Source organism: Pyrgilauda ruficollis, unplaced genomic scaffold (assembly GCF_017590135.1).
Source record: "Pyrgilauda ruficollis isolate IOZ18807 unplaced genomic scaffold, ASM1759013v1 scaffold57, whole genome shotgun sequence".
Lineage (NCBI taxonomy): Eukaryota > Metazoa > Chordata > Aves > Passeriformes > Passeridae > Pyrgilauda > Pyrgilauda ruficollis.
The window spans coordinates 6,437,021-6,456,952 of record NW_024527377.1 but is presented as its reverse complement, the minus strand read 5'-3'; the positions used below and the strand labels follow the sequence as shown (position 1 = coordinate 6,456,952).

General features: G+C 48.0%; 1 protein-coding gene across 2 annotated transcripts in view; it reads left to right on the top strand.

The window, feature by feature from the left end:
- The window catches only part of ADAM19 (ADAM metallopeptidase domain 19), a 33,247-nt gene that overhangs the window by 6,654 nt on the left and 6,661 nt on the right, over nt 1-19,932 (top strand). For both annotated transcript variants that reach the window (XM_041482149.1, XM_041482150.1), the window contains exons 4-16: nt 6,526-6,604; nt 8,070-8,146; nt 9,965-10,157; nt 10,596-10,661; nt 11,949-12,020; nt 13,367-13,533; nt 14,431-14,515; nt 14,762-14,901; nt 16,167-16,344; nt 17,192-17,281; nt 18,482-18,677; nt 18,940-19,048; nt 19,547-19,739. In XM_041482149.1, the coding sequence (XP_041338083.1) occupies nt 6,526-6,604; nt 8,070-8,146; nt 9,965-10,157; nt 10,596-10,661; nt 11,949-12,020; nt 13,367-13,533; nt 14,431-14,515; nt 14,762-14,901; nt 16,167-16,344; nt 17,192-17,281; nt 18,482-18,677; nt 18,940-19,048; nt 19,547-19,739 (1,645 nt within the window). The remainder of the gene's footprint in view (nt 1-6,525; nt 6,605-8,069; nt 8,147-9,964; nt 10,158-10,595; nt 10,662-11,948; nt 12,021-13,366; nt 13,534-14,430; nt 14,516-14,761; nt 14,902-16,166; nt 16,345-17,191; nt 17,282-18,481; nt 18,678-18,939; nt 19,049-19,546; nt 19,740-19,932) is intronic.

Genomic DNA, 19,932 nt, shown 5'->3' with positions numbered 1-19,932 from the left:
TATTTCCTGTCCAGGAATTTGATAAGAAGTCAGAAACACGCTGGAGTTTCAAGCAGAGTTCATGACACACTAACATTTCAGGATAATGACAAAATATATCACTCAAATGACTCTGGCTTGTTTTAAATGACTCAAATCCATGTCCTGCAGCTGTGGGATTGGAAAGCTCAAAGCTGCACAAACAACAAATATATGGAGAGTTGCCTATAAAGCAGCTTTAAATTTGGCTGGGGCTTAGGAGCGGAAGAATCTGAGTTGCAAACTTTGGATGAAAAGTGACTTTTTAAAAAGGCATTTGCATTTGTTAATAAAAAGCAGCTTTGAGCCAGGCAGGGACAGACTGAGAGCCTCTCAATGTGTGTGGCAGCACTGCCTGGGGTGAGGTTTTTCTTGGTGAAGAGGAGAGCTCCCATTTGCACAGCAGAAACCTGCATGGAATTTGGCTTGTCACCTCTGTGAAGAACAGGGAGCAGAAAGACCTCTCTTCTCTCTTCTCTCTTCTCTCTTCTCTCTTCTCTCTTCTCTCTTCTCTCTTCTCTCTTCTCTCTTCTCTCTTTCTCGTGTCTCTCGTCTTTCTCGTGTCTCTCATGGGAAGAACACACTTGGGAAAGGCCCTCTCAGCTGCTTCTCAAGGGTATTGGAGGCTTCTCCAGGGGGTGTCCCTGCCTGTGGATCAATCCCTGGGAGATCCTTATTCTGGGCACTGCCCTGGGTGGCAAAGCCCCAGTGGAGATGTGCAGGAACTGCCTGAGGACACAGCAAAGGACATCCAGAGCTCACCTGGTCTGACCTCAGGAGCCAACAGAACGTTGGTTTTAGGCCACTCCGATAGCAAGCAGCATCATTTCCAAGCTCTGCTGGCCCCACCTGGGTAGGTGACAAGTGCTCCCACCCAGCCTGGTGCTCTCAGTGGTGCAGTAAAAGATCTGTCACTTGTATTCCTGTGTTTCCTGCTTTTGCACATTTCCAGGGCCTCTCCTACCAGCTGAGTGAGGAAGTTGCTGCCCATTTCTGAGCAGGAAGGATATATGAGATTATTCCACTGGTGGGCTACACATCATCAGTGTCTAATGGGCTTCCTTCATGGGCAGGGGTTAAGGGTTATGCAAAGGGGAAATTGAGTTTATCCTGCTCTACTGTCTCTTGGAATCATCAGAGAAACAGGGGTGGGATCTGGAAAGCTACAGCTGCTTTTCAGCTTCCTGATTCCCTCAGGATATACAGTGATTCCTCTGTGTGGGGCAGAGAGGAAGAGACCTGGAAATGAAGCCTTTTAAACCTTTTGTGCACTGACTCATTATCAGCCAGTTTTCCATTTATTTCATTTCCTTTTTCCTCTCTGGGTAACCTTTATGGTTTCTATTGGTAAGTCAAGGGTCTATGTGATAAATCTTTCTTGAGTCCTGTAACACAATTTACACAGTGAATGTCACAGATGATGTGGGTGGCAGAAGGGGATGGAGAGCCTTTAGTCTGTGATGCTTTCCCAGGCCTTACAAATGGCTTGTTTAGTTCCACCTCAATAGTTGGAAAGCCACTTTTTCCTTCCAAACTGCTGTGTTTACACAACAAACATGTTCTTAGCAAAAGCTCTAGAGGAAGGGAGCTTAAGAGCTCCAGGATTCATCTGGATGGAACTCATGAAGAAAAAAAAATTGGATTTCATCGGTTTTATGAAGTGCCAGGTTTTGACTGCAATATTCCAGAGGCTTGAAATCTCCCATTTCCCACTAGTGGTGGATATGGAAAGCAGGCCTGCTTGTGTTGTCATGAGTCATGTGCTGGTGGTGTTCAAGATGGGGCCACTTCAGGTTTTGATAATAAATTCTGGCTTTAGGGAACATTTATGTGACTGAGAGGCAAGAGTTCACATTCCCCTTCTTACCCTACTTGGATCCTGTTGAGAGGCAATGGAGTGGGACCACAAATTGTAGATGGAAATCTCATGTCTAAGGTTTCTTGGGAAAATCAATTCCCTCCACCCCCAGATGCAGTCAGCCTGGCTGGACAGATTTATTGTGATTTGAGGAAAGGGACAGGGAAAGAGATGTAAGAGACTGCAGGCTCCACTTTTCTTGGTCCCATGACTGAAAAATCAATGTCAGTGTTTCTCATGAGAGCTTCATGGACCATTTGGCTTTTGTTTTTTTGGGAGGAAATAAAAACCATGTCCGTCTCCTAGATACTGCTGGGTGTTTCTAAGCTGGCAGCTGTCCATGCAGACTAGCCCCTCTGTAAAATGAACCCAAACAAGGTTGCTGATGGGACCAAAATATTAAAAGTCCTTCTTGCTGTAATTAGTAAGAAAATCAGAGTGCTGCTGGGGCACTGTGGGTGCCTGTGGGTGATCTCAGGCTGGTGCAACTGAGTGTGTTCATGGCAGCCCTGAGCTCCTCTTAGGCTTGTGCTGACAAGTGATGTTTTATAGGCAAAACTGCTCCCATTTATCAGGAAAATAGGGGTGAGGTTCTCTAGAGCAGCTGGGAAGTGTGCACTCCCTCAAGAGGACGTGGCCATGCGAGCAGGGCCCCAGCTTTCCTTCTGCTGTTTTTGGGAGTGTTTGGGTGTGCCTTGCATCCCCTCTTCCTCCAGCTGCTCCTCAGCAGTGGCCAGATGAGCTGAAAGCCACGTCCTCTCCCTGTCCCCAAGTGCCACAGGGCAGCTGCCTGCCAAGAGAGCTGGGTTTGCCCCGTGCCCTCATCCCACCTCTGGTGCTGAGAACCATCTCGGTTCATGAGTGAAGTATGTGACCCCCTGTCCCAGCAGAGCCAGGCTGCCCTGTGCTGCCAGCTCTGCACGCAGGGAGCAGCACAGGGAGGAGGGCTCTGTGTCAAACAATGATATCATTGAGGGGCTGGAGTGGGACCAGGACGGCTCCAGGACAGCCATCAGCAGGAGCTGCTCGGGCCATCTGTACATGATGGCACCGAGCCACTCTCCCTTCCTCTGGCTTCCTCGCTGACATTCAACCTGGCTCCCAAGGCTTCCCAGGGAGCAAACCCTGCCAAGAGCAGGCCATTCCACCCTGAGCTTGGAGGCTGAGCTGCATGCTGGGGATTGAGTGATCCTGCCGAAAGCTGGTCCCTGTTGGAAAGGTGTGAGGCTCCTCTAGAACATCCCAAGCTCTCGTGTGCAGCTTCCCCTGGCTCCAAACCAGCTGCAGCTGCTATCAGCTTTAGCAAAGGAGAGTGCTCCCATCCCAAACCAGCTTTTTGTCTGACTTCACCAATTCTTCATGCTGATAACTCCTCTAATGAGAGACTCAGTGCTGCCTTTTAGGAAGATGATGTGTGTTAGCGATTTGCCAGCTGCCTGACTGGATCTCAGAAGCCTTTAAGTGATGTTGTTTTGCATCCAGACTTTTGCAGCTTCAGCATGAGCTGCTGGAGAAGTGGTCACTACAGAGGCGTGTAATGTAACTGAGAAGAAAAAACCAAATTGTGTCATTTTTTCCAGACTTTCCCTCTCCAGCAAGGAGGTGAACTCTGTGTTTTTCTGGAGACCTCCACCAGTGCTAATTCCCCTGGAATAAGCTGCTCAGCCTGGCAGGGATGTTGTCTTTCTCTTGTCAGGGAAGGTTTTGGGGTATGGGTGTTTCTCTGCTGTTTATCAAGCAGCTGGTACACGTGGAAAAGAGAGTCAAGACTGGCTGATAACTCTGCTGCACTCTTGGTGACAGGAAGGTTTGTTTGCTGCTTATTTACAGTTTGGTGGAAAGCTTGGTGCTTGCTAAAGAAGCGAGTCAGGCTGGGAATGAAATTTTACAGGCTCAAAATAAGACACCAAGGGTGTTGCAAGATGTTCTGTTGTTTTTCCTCTTTCCTCACTGTCCTCCCCACCACACCTTGTGCAATCCCCTGTGATAGCCCTTTCTGGCAGTGCTGCAAGAGCCACATGGTCCCCCTGCATTAAGGCTGGGAACTGTCTTCAAAATAGGACTGTTTCAAGCTTGGAATAAGAACTGGACTTTTCTTAGGGACCCTGTGGTGTAGAGTAGGAGTCAACTGGTGCAGAGAGTCTTTCAAGTTGCAACATGGAGATGACACAGGCTTCAGCTGAGCAGCTTCCTAAGTGTCCCTAAAAATTCAGGCAAAGCTCCTTAATCCACTCTAGGAGGGGCTGGAGCCTGAGTGGGAAGGGATGTGCACACCCCTTGTGCTGAGGGGCCTCTGCCCTCCCTGGGCAGAACTCACAGCTCTGAGGAGCCTCCCGGGGATGCTGAAGGGGAGATCAAGTGGCTATTCATGGCTAATGCTTTCCAAGAATAAAGGAGCAGGAGGAAAACACAGAGTGCTTGTTTGGGAATGAAGCAAGCAGGCTGTGCAAAGCCTCAGCTACTGGAAATCCACGGGCTGGTGTCTGGCTGTAATAGCACAGGGCACATCACACTGCTTTACTGTCTGCCCCTGACACAGACCAGATACCTGCCAGAGCATTGCTCAAGGCAATTTCCTGCGACTTAATGCAATCTGTTGATTAAATATTTGTTTCTTGCACCCTTGCTGAGCAAGCTGCTGCAGTCAGGGAGATGAAGGGAGTTATGTTCTGTGGGATGTTGCTTATCTTGGGTTTACAGACCTGCTGCTGAACGCAGCAACCTGGCCTCCTGATCACTGACAGCATCTGGTGATAAGAATTAACACATCAGAAAGACACAAAATGAGCTTTTCTGGGCCATGCTGAACCTTAAAAGTGGAGATAAAAGCCACTGTTTTCCTGACATCAGATGCTATCAGACACAGCAGTGGCACAGTTGTCTGTTGTTAAACTGTGGGTACTTGCTCAGCTGTCTGAGCCTTTGGATGCCAGGTGGGTGAAGCAATTTCAAACACTGATAAAAGGTTTTGTTTCCTGTTGTTCTGGTGTAATTTAATTAGATATCACAGGCACCCAGTCCCTTTTTTAAACAGAGATGCTTTCAAGGTTGATAAGATCTGACTGACAGGTACAAAAAGCCAAGATGGAAAAATCTTTGTGTTTGTTTGTAGTACAGCTTTCTTCATCCAGCCTAAAGAAATCAGGCAAAAAAAAAAAAAAAAAAAAAGAAGAAAACTTGTTTCCCTACTTTCTAGCAGTTTAGTTCTAAAATCTGGTGCATGACATGCTTTAAACAGGGATGCAAAGGGATTGAGCTGCAGCTGCATCTGACAACACATTGCCCAGGGTGCATGTGGCATCCTCATGGGTGGCAAATGTGGCACTTTGGTGGCCTGACAGCACCCTGGGGTTGCTGCAGGAGTGTTTCATCAATAGGGCATGTTCTGTGATCCTTCTCCAAATTTTTGCAAGACAAACTATTGTTTTTAAAAACTGCTTTAAACCTACATTTTATGGCTGCTGAGATGGACACAGGATATGACCTTCTTGGTTTGGCCCAGATTTTGACTTGCTGTAATTTTACATCACTGTTTAGCAAATGCAGATGTTTAAAAAGAAGAAGGCTGTTTCCTCTGGAACAAAATCAAAATGCTTCTTTCTTTCTAAAGGAGCATAGGAGCTCCTTTTATAGACTTTTAGTCTGATCCTGGTTTGAAGACAGGGAGAATATTGTGTACATGGGGATGACATGAACAAATTCAAATTGGGGAATCAGCATTTTCCTACAACAAATATGTGAACCAGCTTCTGGGCAGCAGTTGAAATGCAGTTACAGATTAATTTATGATTGTACTCAGATTTGGGCAGTGAAGACAGGCTGGGTTTGAGCTGAGGACTCACACCAGCACCCAGATGTTGCCTGTGTTGTGTTTGCTATGCAGGACTTGGTGCTTTGAATTTAATCCCAGTATATTTGGGGCATAATCTGGCAATAGAAAGAAAACTGCAGACACTGACCCCATTAGGGTCAGTTATTTGGTTGGGATTCTGGGTCTTTAAAAATCCTCACGTAAAAATTGAATTGTTTACTTGCAGCTGCTGGAATTGGATCTTGGTGCCTAATTGAACTCAGGGACAGGCTCTCTGTTATTGTTTTAATTTAATAAATGGCTTGAAAGAGCACTTAGATGGCTTGTGGGGCCCTTCCAGGAGCGGATGTGCTCCGTGATAGGTGCTCAGCTCCTGCCAGGGCAGAGGAGAGATGGAAGTGGCCAGGTCAGCTGTGCTCCCACCTTCTGACCCTCTGCCATCACACCGTGCTCTGCACAGGTCCCACAGCCCATGGTGATGGTCCTGCCATGGATCTCTGTTCCTGGGCCACCAGGAGCTTCTCCCTGAACAATCCTGGCGGGAGGGACACGCTGAGAACAGAGAGCAGAGCACAGCTGGTGTCCTGTGAATCCCTGTCTCTCCCCTGCCCTCTCCGGGTGTTGTAGGTGGTTTCACACCATGGGTAGAAAACAATGACTGCCCCAAATCCACAGCAGTGGTTCACAGCAGCAGGAATATTTACACTGGCTTCAGAAAGAGCTGGATCTAGCTGATTTTCCAGCACCCCTAAGAAGCAGAAATCCAGGTCAAAACAAAGGTCTTACCATCTTGATTTTTAAATTTGCCTTTCTTTCACCCCCTCCCCTGTGTCTGCAGAAACCTCTTTGCACCAGGCTACACTGAGACCCACTACAGCCACACTGGCCAAGCCCAGAGCACCCCCCTGAGCCACACGGTGAGTGCAGAGACCCCTCCCTCCTGTGCCTGCATGGGACACCAGGCTGGCGCTTGGAGAAGCAGGTGAACCTCTTCCTCCTGAGCCTTTTTTTTTAAGGGCACACATCCCCACAGCTTAAAGCTGAAGGAGAGGGCAGTCCAGCTTTCTGATCTGGGAGGTTCCAGTGGGAAAGCTGCTCCATCCCCCAAAAATGGTAAAAACATCTTTCTGTTTTGCCTGAGCTCTGCTATGAGAGCCAAGGTCAGCAGCCAGCATTGCTCCCCTCTCTCTGGGTGCTGGGGAATTGTTTATTCCTCACACTGCTCACCCCCTTGCTTTTAGTTTTGCCACCGAGTTCCCCACACTGGGGGACCTTTGGGGAAAACAGCCCCTATAAGCCAGCTCCCGTTCAGTAAAAACCCCACAAATTACTGATCTCAGCCAGGCTTGGCTGCCTCTGCTGCAGCAGCACAAAGATGTGCATTGGTCACAAAGCAAAAATAAAAGATAAAATCCCCATGAGATCATCTTTCCTACTGCTGCCCCGGGGTGAGGGGAAGGGATAGAATGAATATGTTGGCGTTTCTGCCCCAAAGCCTCCTTGTCCCTGCCAGAGGCTGCCTTTGTCCCCCAGCAGCCCCACTGCCCGCGGTGTCACCCTCTCTGGGGCTGCAGCCGCATCCCCTGGGGCATGACCCAGGGCCAGCTCCTGTCACAGGCAGAAAGCTTTGGGTCTGCCCCAATGCTGCGGCCAGCCCAGTCCTTCCCTGGCCGATTCAAAGCTCTCCATTTTTGCTGGCAACAAGGAGCTGTTTGATGCTGTTTGATGCTCTGCCACAGGCGGAGCTTGGCAGCCAGAAGGCCAAATTTCACAGCGGAGTCACGGAGATTTAGCGCTGATAATCGGAGGAAAGGGAACAACGACCGGAGCATCAGCACGGGACTCGGCGACCCCTAAATTTAATCCCATGTGCTGTGTCCATCCCAATGGTTGTGTTCGAGGGTGCCAGGACGAGGGAAGAGACGAGAATCTTGACTCCATGTTTCAGAAGGCTGATTTATTATATTATGATATATATTATATTAAAATGCTATATTAAAACAATACTAAAAGAATAGAGAGAAAAGGATGCATCAGAAGGCTAGAAAGGACAGGAGAGGAATGATAACAAAAGCTCGTGACTCTCAGAGAGTCCGAGCCAGCTGACTGTGATTGGCCATTAATTAGAACCGACCAACATTCACCAATCACAGATGCACCTGTTTAGTTCCACAGCAGCAGATAGTTATTGTTTACATTTCTTTCCTGAGGCTCCTCAGCTTCTCAGGAGAAAAATCCTGGCAAAAGGATTTTTCAGAAAATATCGTGGCTACACATCCTGTTTGGGCACCGCTAACCCAGCCTCCTGTGCCCTGCAGGATCCCTCTAACCCAGCCCCTGTGCCCTGCAGGATTCCTCTAACCTGCCTCCTCTGCCTTGCAGGAGCACTGCTTCTACCATGGCGCCGTGCGCGGCTGGGAGAGCTCCAGCGTCACCCTGAGCACCTGCCGAGGGCTGCGGTGAGTGCCTGGCGTGCTGGAATCTGGGAATGCCCCTTGGGAATGCCTCTGGGAATGCCCTTGGAAATACCCCTGGGAATGCCCCTAGGAATGCCCTTGGAAATGCCCCTGGGAATGCCCTTGGAAATGCCCCTGGGAATGCCTTTGGGAATCCCCCAGGAATGCCCTTGGAAATGCCCATGGAAATGCCTTTGGGAATCTCCTAGGAATGCCCCTGGAAATGACCCAGGAAATACCCCTGGGAATGCCTCTGGGAATGGCCCTGGGAAATGCCCCCAGGAATGCCCTGGGAATGCCCCTGCTCAGGTGTTGCTGCCTCCCAGCTCAGCTCCCAGCAGCCTGCCTGCCCTGATTCTCTCTGAGTGGATGGAGAGCTCTCAAAGGCCGCCCAGCCTGGGTATAAAAAGGGGCGTGTTGGGGAAAATGCAGAATTTGGGGTATCATTAGTAGCCGTGGCCTCCTAATCAGCTCCAGGACCCTTCCCCCTGTGTGCTGCCGGTGTGGACTGGTGCAATGACTGAGTTTGGGTCCACTGCTGCAGAAGACTCTTGGTGGTGGCTCAGGGCTGCATCTGTCACAGGCAGGGACAGGACTCACCGCGTCCCAGCTCAGTGCTCTACACTTGTGCAGAAACTTTCTCCCACTCTTTCACAGCTGGCAATTTTCTGTGTGTTTTGGGGCAAAGTCTTCAAGTCTGAGCTCCCTCCTGGCTTGTGAGCCCTGCTTTCTGCTTTGTCCCCAGGTGCCAGGGCTCTGTGTGTGAAACCTTTATTTTGGGAGTAATGGAGTCTTTGGCTTGAAAAGGGGGTCTGTATCCTCAGCCAGGAGTAAATGAAGCAGTTTGTTGTGACCAAGGAGCTGCATCCATTACACCAGCTCAGAGTTTGTTTCCAAAACATCACACGGGCTTTATTGACATTAGTGGTCATCTGCTCTGGAGCCCTGCTGGAAGCTGTGCTGATGGGACTGGCTCCAGCCAGGAAACAGCCCCTGCCAAAGCAAACCTGAGACATTTTAGTGAGTGTAACACAGGCCAAAGGGCCCAGTGAGATAACCAGGACAGTGCAGCCACCTGTGGCTTGCAATAAACATTCCAAAAGCAAAAGCAGTCGCAGGTGTGCCCTGCTTCTCTCAGCCTGTGTTTTCCTAGGCTCTGCTTCCCAGAGGGACAGAGATGCTCAGCGTGCCCGTGCAGAGGCTTCCTGCACCCCTGAGCTGTCAGTGTCTGCTGGCATCTCCTTGATATCTTTTTCTGACTGCTGGGGAGGCACAGGAGCTGAGCACACGTGGCTGCTCTCACTCTGAGCCTGCATGGTGTGGGTGGTGCCCATAAAGCCACACATTTTCCAGAGGGCACCACACACAGATTTCCAGCTCTCCTGGCTGTAAGATGCTCATTGAGAAATCTAGAACCATCTGGGTATGTGCATGACCCAGAGACAATTCTGCTTTTCCTGTTGACAAACAAAGTCTTCACATTTTTCAGGTCAGGTCTGTTAAAGGCAAATTTCTTCTCCTGGTAGAAAAGCTTCCACTGCCCCTAAAGAAAAAGCTGTAAGTTAAACTTCTCAGGTTGCAGCACATGCTCCAATAGCCTCTCAGTGTCTGAGGCCCACTGAATGGATTTTAATATATGGTAGGTCAGGGATTTTCCCGTCTGAACTCAAAATATTCCCACCCTTTTTATTAATGAACTGCCTGGCCTGGTAAGGATAAGTGCCTTGTCAGAGTCAGATGGGAGCTCAGCAGCAGCAGGATTTGTCTCCAGTTGCTGTGATAGTAATCAACTTTCCCTTTTATTGCTTCCCGTTTCAACAGAGGACTTATCATATTGAGCAGCAATTCCAGCTACATCTTGGAGCCAGCTCCTGACAGCCCAAACCAGCACTTGATTTACAGGGTGGACAACCTGAGGTTGCAGGGAGGAGCTTGTGGCTACCAGGGCACTGTGGATGCAGCTGAAGATTGGCTCAGGAACTTCACAGCTGGGATGCAACCACCCGGCCAGAGGGTGAGCAGGGCTCAGGCTGAGTCCATGCACGATGCTCCAAATATCCCAGGCTGATCCCAGCCCTGCTGTTCCCTAGGAGCATAGCTGAGAAAGTGAAGTGAAGAGCAGTTAGGAGGGTTTTCAGCAAGCTGGTTGTGAAATAGTGGCTGCAGCAGGGAAGTAAATGAGTGCTGGGGACTGTGGTGGGCTGTAGCTGTTCCTACATCCCATACAGGAACAAAAGGTGGCTGAGGACAGGCTTGTGGGCACTTGCTGTAGCCATGCTGACCTTGGTTGCCCTAAATTAATCACATTTGGAGGTCCCTGTGTGTGATGGGGTGGGGTGAACAGCCAGTGAGAAACAAACTGGGAAAAATTACCTCTACATATATTCTGTGAAGAGTTTTTTGGGGAATGTTGGGGAAGTAACCCAATAACACAGTGTTGCTGCTGCTGCAGGTGAAACGGGACACTCTGCAGGCTACAAAGTATGTGGAGCTCCTGCTCGTGGCAGATTATGCAGAGGTAAGAAATGGGATTTTTATACCCGAGGAGCACTGGGCACAGAGCATCCCACCTGCAGCATCCCCTGGGGCAGGGAGGGCTGCTGGGGCTCAGCAAGTTTTCTCTTGCAATCCCAATGGTTCTCAGTGGACAGGGAGAGCTCTGACTTGGTCACTTTTGTCCTGGCAGCCACCATTGGCCCGGGGAGAGATGCAAATTTGGGTGAGGAGTGAGAATCAGTTCTGGTCTCCCAGGGTGGCAGTGGTCAGTCCTAGTTATGGCTGGGGGAGTCTGCCTTCAGAATAGGGAAATTTGGGGGTTTCCAGGAGTGGTGTGCTTCTAACTGCAGTACGCTTAATCTCTAGAGAAGATAACCATGACTGTGCTCTGCTCTGAGCTGCTAGCACATATATAAATAGACATTTTTAAGGCTCCAGATCACAGAATAGGTCTGGGAGAAGCTGAGTGAAGTCAGCAATCCCTCCCCCATCCCCAGCCTGGACAGGGCAGACACACTGACAGTGCAAACCACACAGTGTTTTACTGATTGTTTAATCTGCAGCACAGACGGGAGCCAGGCTGGTCCTATCCATAATTTACAACTTGAAACTCCAGTAGGGAAAACCACACAGTGCTCTGGGCTATAATTTATTCTGAACAAAGCTAAAGAGGCAGAACCTATTTTGGTTTCTCTGTTAGGCAGCAGGACACCAGGGAAACTGAGAAAACACATAATACCCAGGAACTGCCATATGTTGTTCACCATTTGATCAGAGAAACCAGGACAGAGGCTCACGGTGTTGTTGTTAAATGCCCTTTCTTTGCTGTGTCCCCCACTAAGAGAAAAGTCCAGGATTTTGTCATCTGTTAAACAAAAATCTGAACATTTTGCCACTCTAACTCTTGAGCCAAACAGTTTGCTAAAATTAACTCGTTCATTGCCAGGTGATTTAAGTAGGGAAAATTGGTTGGATGAGTGAGATGTGATGAGAGGTCCAGCAGCCTTGACCTCAGGCATGAAGTCCTGTTATCACACATTTTACCTGGCACATTTGACAGTTCCTTGTCAGCCCCCAGCTCTGGGGGCACTGATAAGTTTGGTGCCACCACTTGATAACATCACTGCCATGGTGTGCTGGGGATAAATTCTGAGTATACCTGTACAGGTGGGCTTAAAGACAGATGTGCAGTGCAGGGAGACTTCACTTCATAGTTGTCTTCTTATTTCCACAATAATGTGGCTCATTTTAACACATTTCAGCTCTTTGTAGTTGCCTCTGTGCTGCCTGACATGTCCATTTTGTTCAGTTTCAGAAACATCACTTCAGCATTGAAGCAACAAGACAGAAATTAGTGGAGGCTGCTAATTATGTAGATAAGGTAAGACTGTGTGTGTGTGAAAGAAGGAAAGCAAGGCCCAGATCATAAAATATGAGAATTAATTAGGCCAGGGGAAGGCTGGCTTTTTGGGAGAGAGAATAACATTTTGGCAATTCTCCCCTGTGACCTGGGGAGAGTGTCTGCCAAACAATTGTGTTGTTGCAAATCCAGAACAGGGTGGAGGGATCTCCATTCCTTGGAGCCAGCATGAGCACCTTGTGTTTTCCTACATCTCTGTAAAAACTGTTACTTAAGTGATGCTTTTCGAAAAGGGACTGAGGTATTCACTTGAAATGGTAGAAAACCTGAGAAGTAGAACTGGAAGGAGCTTTCAGAAGTCATCCCTGCAGTGGTATCTAGTGCTGCTGAAGTAAAACTTCCTTACTTTTCAGATCTGTTCCCCTCCTGCTCCCCTTAAACCCCTTCCAGCTCTCCCTTCACCCCACTACTCATGAATGCTTCTCCTGTTTGTACTTGACATGGCAGAAGATTATTTCCTTACTCTTTTCAGGAATTTTGACTATTGGAATACAAAACATGATGTCAGTCTTCAGTCTTTGTTTCTTCAGATTATGTCTTTGCCAGTCATTCAAAAATGAAAGCTCAATGTCTGTTTCAGTTTGAGTTTAGGTGGTTGCACATTTCTGTCTGCAGAGCTCAACACTAAGCTGAAATGCATTTCCAGAGGGAGCATCTTCTCTGGACACGTGGATCTCTAGCAGCAATTAGCAGTACATATTTGAGATTTAAAATGCAGTAAATGTGGGCACTTGCTGTAGCCATGCTGACCTTGGTTGCCCTAAATTAATCACATTTGGAGGTCCCTGTGTGTGATGGGGTGGGGTGAACAGCCAGTGAGAAACAAACTGGGAAAAATTACCTCTACATATATTTTGTGAAGAGTTTTTTGGGGAATGTTGGGGAAGTAACCCAATAACACAGTGTTGCTGCTGCTGCAGGTGAAACGGGACACTCTGCAGGCTACAAAGTATGTGGAGCTCCTGCTCGTGGCAGATTATGCAGAGGTAAGAAATGGGATTTTTATACCCGAGGAGCACTGGGCACAGAGCATCCCACCTGCAGCATCCCCTGGGGCAGGGAGGGCTGCTGGGGCTCAGCAAGTTTTCTCTTGCAATCCCAATGGTTCTCAGTGGACAGGGAGAGCTCTGACTTGGTCACTTTTGTCCTGGCAGCCACCATTGGCCCAGGAAGAGATGCAAACTTTGGTGAGGACCTGGACACGTGGATCTCTAGCAGCAATTAGCAGTACATATTTGAGATTTAAAATGCAGTAAAATAACTTTGTGGTCCTCATTTTATCATCTTTTTTCTTTTCTGTATCTTAGTTTTACAGGGCCTTGAATATCCGGATTGCCTTGGTGGGGCTGGAGATCTGGAATTATGGGGATAAATGTGATGTAACAGAGAATCCCTACTCCACCCTCAAGTCCTTTCTGGCCTGGAGCAGCAAAGAGAGGCTGCACAGAAAACATGATAATGCCCAGCTAATCACGTGAGTTCACTCCTCCTGTTTCTGACAAGTGGGTTGTGTGGGTGGGAAATCAGAGTGTACCACGATATCCTTCCAGGATTCAAAGTGGCTTTGTGGAAAGCATTAATTCCTAACCCAGCCCACTGACACACAGAGCCCTGGTGCTGGGAGCCAGCTGATGATGGCCTGTGACTGATGGGCCACTGATCCACCAGGGCCAGCAGCCTGGCCAGCAATGCAGATGGCATTGGAAGAAAAATTTGCAGCAGCTCCCATATCTCTTTACCTCTTCCATGGAAATTCATCCACCAGGATGAGTCAGAGGACCTGTAGGGTTGAAATGCAGAGACACAATGCCTTTCCCTTGTTTTCTTTGGTTGGGTTTTTTTCCCTTTAACATTACTGTATTTCCTCTCCATCTGGTCATGTCCTGAGCACAATTTCCAGGACTTCCATTTCAAAGATGCTGTCAGGATGCTGCAGAATTCCAGCTCAGAGGCAGGAGCAGAGCGGGGCTGCACCTCAGAGGTGTTACCTACTACTCTCTCAAGTCCCCAAATCCCAGGCTGGCAAATATCAGGCTTATGATAAATTAATTATTCACAAACAGTACTCAGCTAAGGATCCAGAAATAGTCTTTTCTGTGCTTGTTGCAAAGCTCAGCAGGAACACTTTTTGGAACCAAACCATTATAAAAAATAGGATTGTCTGGCTGGCCCACAAAACAGAGTAGCAGTCCAAGATAAACAGACCTAAAGGCTTTGTAGCTCTGCTATGATGTCCTGCTCTGGAAGACACTAAAAAGACAAAGTGTCCCCCTGACACTGTGTAGGGAGCTGTGCACTGCAGGGTGCATTTCTCTGCCTGCCTCCTCAAGTGCCTCAGTGCCATTTCATGCTTTTTCTGGGTTGATTTTAGGGGTGTGCCCTTCAAAGGTACCACAGTAGGCTTGGCTCCCGTGATGGCCATGTGCTCTGATTTCCAGTCAGGAGGAGTAAACATGGTAAGTAATTGCCAATCCCCAATATAAAGCTTCTTGCCAGCAGTGAATACATAGGAGAGATGCCTCCTAAAGCCCAGGGAGAAAATATTTCCTGTGAAGTTCTCCACTCACCTGCTTATAGGCAGGAATACCTCCAGTAGATATTTTCTACATGTACAAATGAGAAGTTCCCCTCACCCCATCTACCCAGAGGTGCACAGGACAGGCACAGGTAAAATGCTGACGTGCCTCTTTGACCTTGCACAGGACCACTCTGATAATGCCATTGGTGTTGCTGCTACCATTGCCCACGAGATGGGACACAATTTTGGCATGAATCACGATTCTGCTGGCTGCTGCACCACCCCTGCAGCAGATGGGGGCTGCATCATGGCTTCTGCAACGGGGTGAGTTCATCCTCATGGGCTCAGGGTGGAGTATAAAGGGCTTTGTTACAAGAGCCTTGGTGGAGTAAGAACTAGAAATGTAGAGTGAAAGTGGGTTTGTTGCTGCCTGCTGGAGTCAGTGTTTATAGATAAAAAAATTTCTGGGCAAACCCTGGGGCATGGAGCAGTAGCAGTTTGCTGATTCCCAAGGAACTGATTCCTGCCTGAGACTGGCCTTAGGTAATGGCAGCATTTGAAAGTGGAGCTCTGAACTGTCTGGTAAAAGGAAAATTTTCCTGTTCCCTTTTCTTAAGAATACTCCTTGGTTTCTGAGAACCTGTGTGTAACAGGAAAGAAGTCTTTGAGAGAAAGGGGAAGCAAGAGTGGCTCTAGAAGCCCATAGGAATTCAAAATTTGATTTTGGATGAGGAAACATCTACAACGCAGTCACGAAACATGCCAGATGAACCCATACACTTAAAGCCACATTCACCATTTTCTCAAGCCTTCCTCTGTTTGAACAGATTTTGGCTATAGAAGCCCATAGGAATTCAAAATTTGATTTTGGATGAGGAAATATAAAAATTTCTACCACGCAGTCACGAAACATGCCAGATGAACCCATACACTTAAAGCCACATTCACCATTTTCTCAAGCCTTCCTCTGTTTGAGCAGATTTTGTTTTTTTTCATAAGCATCTTCTTTTATGTGCATCATTTCCTCCAAAACCATTTGGGTGAGAAGTGAAAGCACAGTGGCACGCAAGCAGAGCACACAACATCCCCACACATGCACAGCCACACATGGAGTGCACAGGTGTTGTAGCAACAGAAATTAATAACTCGTGTCACAAACAATATTCAAAATTCTTCAAAATGAGGTTGTAGATAGGAAAAATTAAATATTCTTTTTAGCAGTTAGGCTCACAGGCTGAGTGCTGGATTCTCAGGGTTGCTCAGGCACTTGGGAATAAACCACAGCCCCAGTATTGAGGAGGAGAGGACAGCCATGCTTGTCAGCAAGGACAGTCAAATATAAGTCAACATATTTTGGTTCTATAAAGCTTATTCTGTAAGGCAATTATATTACTAAACAATCTTGCAGTGCAGTCTCACTTGTGTAGTGCAGGCACAGGAAATCACAGCCTGCTTTAGCACAGCTCCAGGAATTTCAGGGAGAGACCTGTGTCCTTTGGCACTTGTCAGGATTAACATGTGCTCCTTTTTGCTTCTCTAAACCATTGCCCAGACCTGTCTTCATGTTCTTCTACCCTGTCTCTCTTCAGGCACCCATTCCCCAAGGTGTTCAACCAGTGCAACAGACAAGAGCTGGAGAAGTATCTGCATTCTGGTGGAGGGATGTGTCTCTCCAACATGCCAGACACCAAAAGAATGTATGGTGGAGGGAAATGTGGAAATGGCTACTTGGAAGAGGGGGAGGAGTGTGACTGTGGAGAGGTGGAGGTAACAATTGTTCAGATCCAACCATTTGGGGTTTAGTGGGACACATTTTTTTTTTTTTAATTATGTAATTCGCAAATACAGTTTTGTGATCTGTAATCAGCTTTTCTTGGCACAGGAGGCAAAAATATCTTCCTTGTGTGTAAATGTAAATCAAGGTTCTAAATTATTACATCTGACTTCACACTGTGTACACTGGTACAATCCACTCCAGAACTCAGGGATGGTGTGGTCCAGGGCTGAACAGAGATGATTAAAACTTCATTTAAAAAGAAGACAAAAAAGTGATTTTAGGTCACAGAATCACAGATTCATTTAGGTTGGAAAAAACTTCCAAGATCATCAAGTCCAACCTGTGACCCATCACCACCTTGCCAACAGAACCACAGGACTGAGTGCCACATCCAGTCCTTTCTTGAACACCTCCAGGGACAGGGACTCGACCACCTCCCTGGGCAGCCCATCCCAATGCTTAACAACACTTTCAGTGGAAAAATTCTTCCAGGTGTTGCAGTTTCATATATAAATTCACTTTACCTCCACTCCTGTTAAGGATGGGGCTTCTCTGAGCACTGCATCTCACTTCTGCAAATCCATCCTTTGCCTCACAAGAGAGCAGGGAGCTGGAACCAGCAGCCCAGACTCTCCAGATGTGATGAACACAAGCAGCTGTGTCCCATCAGCCCATCAGAGGGAGGCTGTGCAGCCCTGGCATTCAGCTCGTGCTGGGTACCCTGAGATACCCTGGAAAGGAGGGTTTTCCTTTGTGTGTGACCCACTGTGAGTGAGAACACATCAGTGCCAGCTCAGATCTGCCCTGTGAACTCTGCTGCACCTCTCTGTCTTCCAGGACTGCAGGAACCCCTGCTGTGACCCCAGGACCTGCTCCCTGAAACCTGGTGCTGAATGTGCCCATGGCAGCTGCTGCCATCAGTGCAAGGTGGGGTCTCTGGGTTTTCCTGAGAGGAAAGGGAACAACAGGGGGGCAAGCGTGAGGCTGGGAACTGGAGGGGGAAGGGGAGAGAACACAGCCAAATACGGAGTGTTTGATTTTACCTCACCTGGTTTGATTTTAATTTAGGCGCAACAGCCATCAGTGTAATCAAACTGGTGGGGTCCTTTCTTCTGGCTGATTAAATTGACTGCTGTGGTATCTTAAAATGAGCTGTGAATGCTGCTGGAGTGAAGTCACACTGCCTCTCTTAAACACTGAGGGATAAATCAGAGCTCATATGTCTCTCCATTGGCTCTAGAAGAAATCTAGACAGAGCTCTTGGAGCAAACACTTCCTCCAGGGATTAGGCTGGATGCTGTGTTTGCTCTGAACCCTCTTTTCTGGGGTGCAGCTGAATCCCTTTAGCTCAGCTGTTTGCTGCAGAACTGCTGGCAAAGAGTATAATTTTAAATCTCAGCTTTCCTTATAGTGATTGGTTAAAATGTGTTTCTGGCTTTGGAGCCAAAGATCTCAAATTTGACAACAAATTAACTGAAAAATGAACATGGGCAAACATTTCTCTTAAGCTCATCTTTATGTTTGCACATTGACTGTTTGCTCTTACTGACCTATCCTGAGCAAAATGGGGAAAACAATTTCCAGAAATCCACCTGGACTCACTTGGAAAAAGCTCCCAGATGTGACTGTGAATGCCCTTTGTTCTCCATGTGTGTGGTGGACACACACAAGAGAAGAATGAGCTGAGCAAGCTCGTTAGCAAGGGAGAAATAAGTTATGTATCAGGAAAATGTCTCCAGCAGAAATGACAGGAAACACAGGAACAAATGTCCCAGCCAGGGAGGGTTTAGGGAACAGATTACACAAACATCTGTCAGAAATGGTTCAGGTAAATTGGATCCTACCCTAGGGTACAGTGAGATGGATCAGCATCCCCATGAGGACTGGCAGCCTTACATTCCATGCATGATCTCACTGCTACCTGGGGAAGGGATCCAGCCATTAATTGTGTTCTACAGAGTTCACCCAGCTAATGAAATCCCAGAGGCACGAGTCACTGCTAACCTCAAAAAAACCTTAGGCAAGGAGGACAAAGTGACACACTCGAGGTTCTGCCTTATCTACAGACATGAAACCACAGAGGAGCCAAGCAATAATTCTGGGTTTCCCCTCTGTCTCTTTTTTTAGCTGATGTCCCCAGGAACTCTCTGCAGGAAGAGGTCAGGACTCTGTGACCTCCCAGAATATTGCACTGGCGAGTCCCCCTTCTGCCCCCTCAACTCCTACCAGATGGATGGGGCTCCCTGTGATGGAGGAAGAGCCTACTGCTACAGTGGCATGTGCCTCACCTACAGGGACCAGTGTGTGCAGCTCTGGGGGCCTGGTAAGGACACTGCCTGCAGCACAGCCTGCTGTCCTTTGAACCAAAAATGCTCCTCATTTGGAGCTGTTCCTCACCCTGAGCAAGGCAGGAGTGCCTTCCATGCCTGCTGTCAGCAGCAGAGTCTGAGCAGCCTTTTCTCCTGCCTTACTCACGAGGAGGAGACAGCAAAAAATTTCCCGTGCTCCAACCATTCCAGAGAAAGGACAAGTGAGTGGTTGGCACGGGATGAGATGAAGCAGCCACTCGAGTCTCTCCCATGCAGGAGCACAGCCAGCACCAGATGCCTGCTTTGAGAAGGTCAATGCTGCTGGAGACATCTATGGGAACTGTGGGAAGGACATCTACGGGAATTACAGGAAGTGTGACATGAGGTACAAAGCAGAGGGGCAGCCCAGAGCTGCTCACAGGAGAAGATGCATTTATAGGTTACAAAATTGTGGGCCAGGAGATAAAACTGATCCATGCATTGGTTCACTCTCTCCTCTGCCTCCTGGGAAGCCAGCTGCATCCTTGGAGCCCTTACAGCTGAAGTTTTCAGCTCACCATTTTTAAACATCTAGTTGATATTCTTCCAAAGCAGCAGAAGAGGGGGGATTTTTATAATCCATAAGATAAATGTAGCTTTCTAATGGAGTCAAAATTTTCTTAGTCTTACTTGTGATTTTGTTGATGTTGGCCATCCATGGGGACATCCCCCATCCATGGGGACTGTGGGGTGGTACCATCAGTATCCACCAGATAATTCTTGGGAGGTGCCTGCTCATTTAACAATGACTCAGCACTGCTGCTTTAATTTACACTTAGAGCTCATGTCTGCAAAACATTCAGCAAGCCAGGAATAATCACTTTAGCCTTTCCTTTGAAATCAGAGATGCTAAATGCGGGAAGATCCAGTGCCAGAGCTCAGCTTTCAAACCCCTGCAGCCCAATGCAGTGGCCATAGACACCACGGTGAACAGGCAGCGCTGCCGAGGCACCCACGTGTACAGATCCGACAGTGAGGAGAAGGAGATGCTGGACCCTGGCTTGGTGTTGACAGGAACAAAGTGTGGGAGCCATCATGTAGGTACAGTTCTGCCTGGAGTGGCTTGGGGGAGGCTCAGAGTATGACTTTTCCACCCAGAATGTGCTTTGTGGTTGTCAAGCTATTAATTTTTTATGTCTAATGCTTTTCTGGAAGATTTCTGTATTTGTTAGAAAAATAATTCCTTAGAGGTTTCAGAGAAGGACACAGACCAAAGCTTTATGTCTCTGC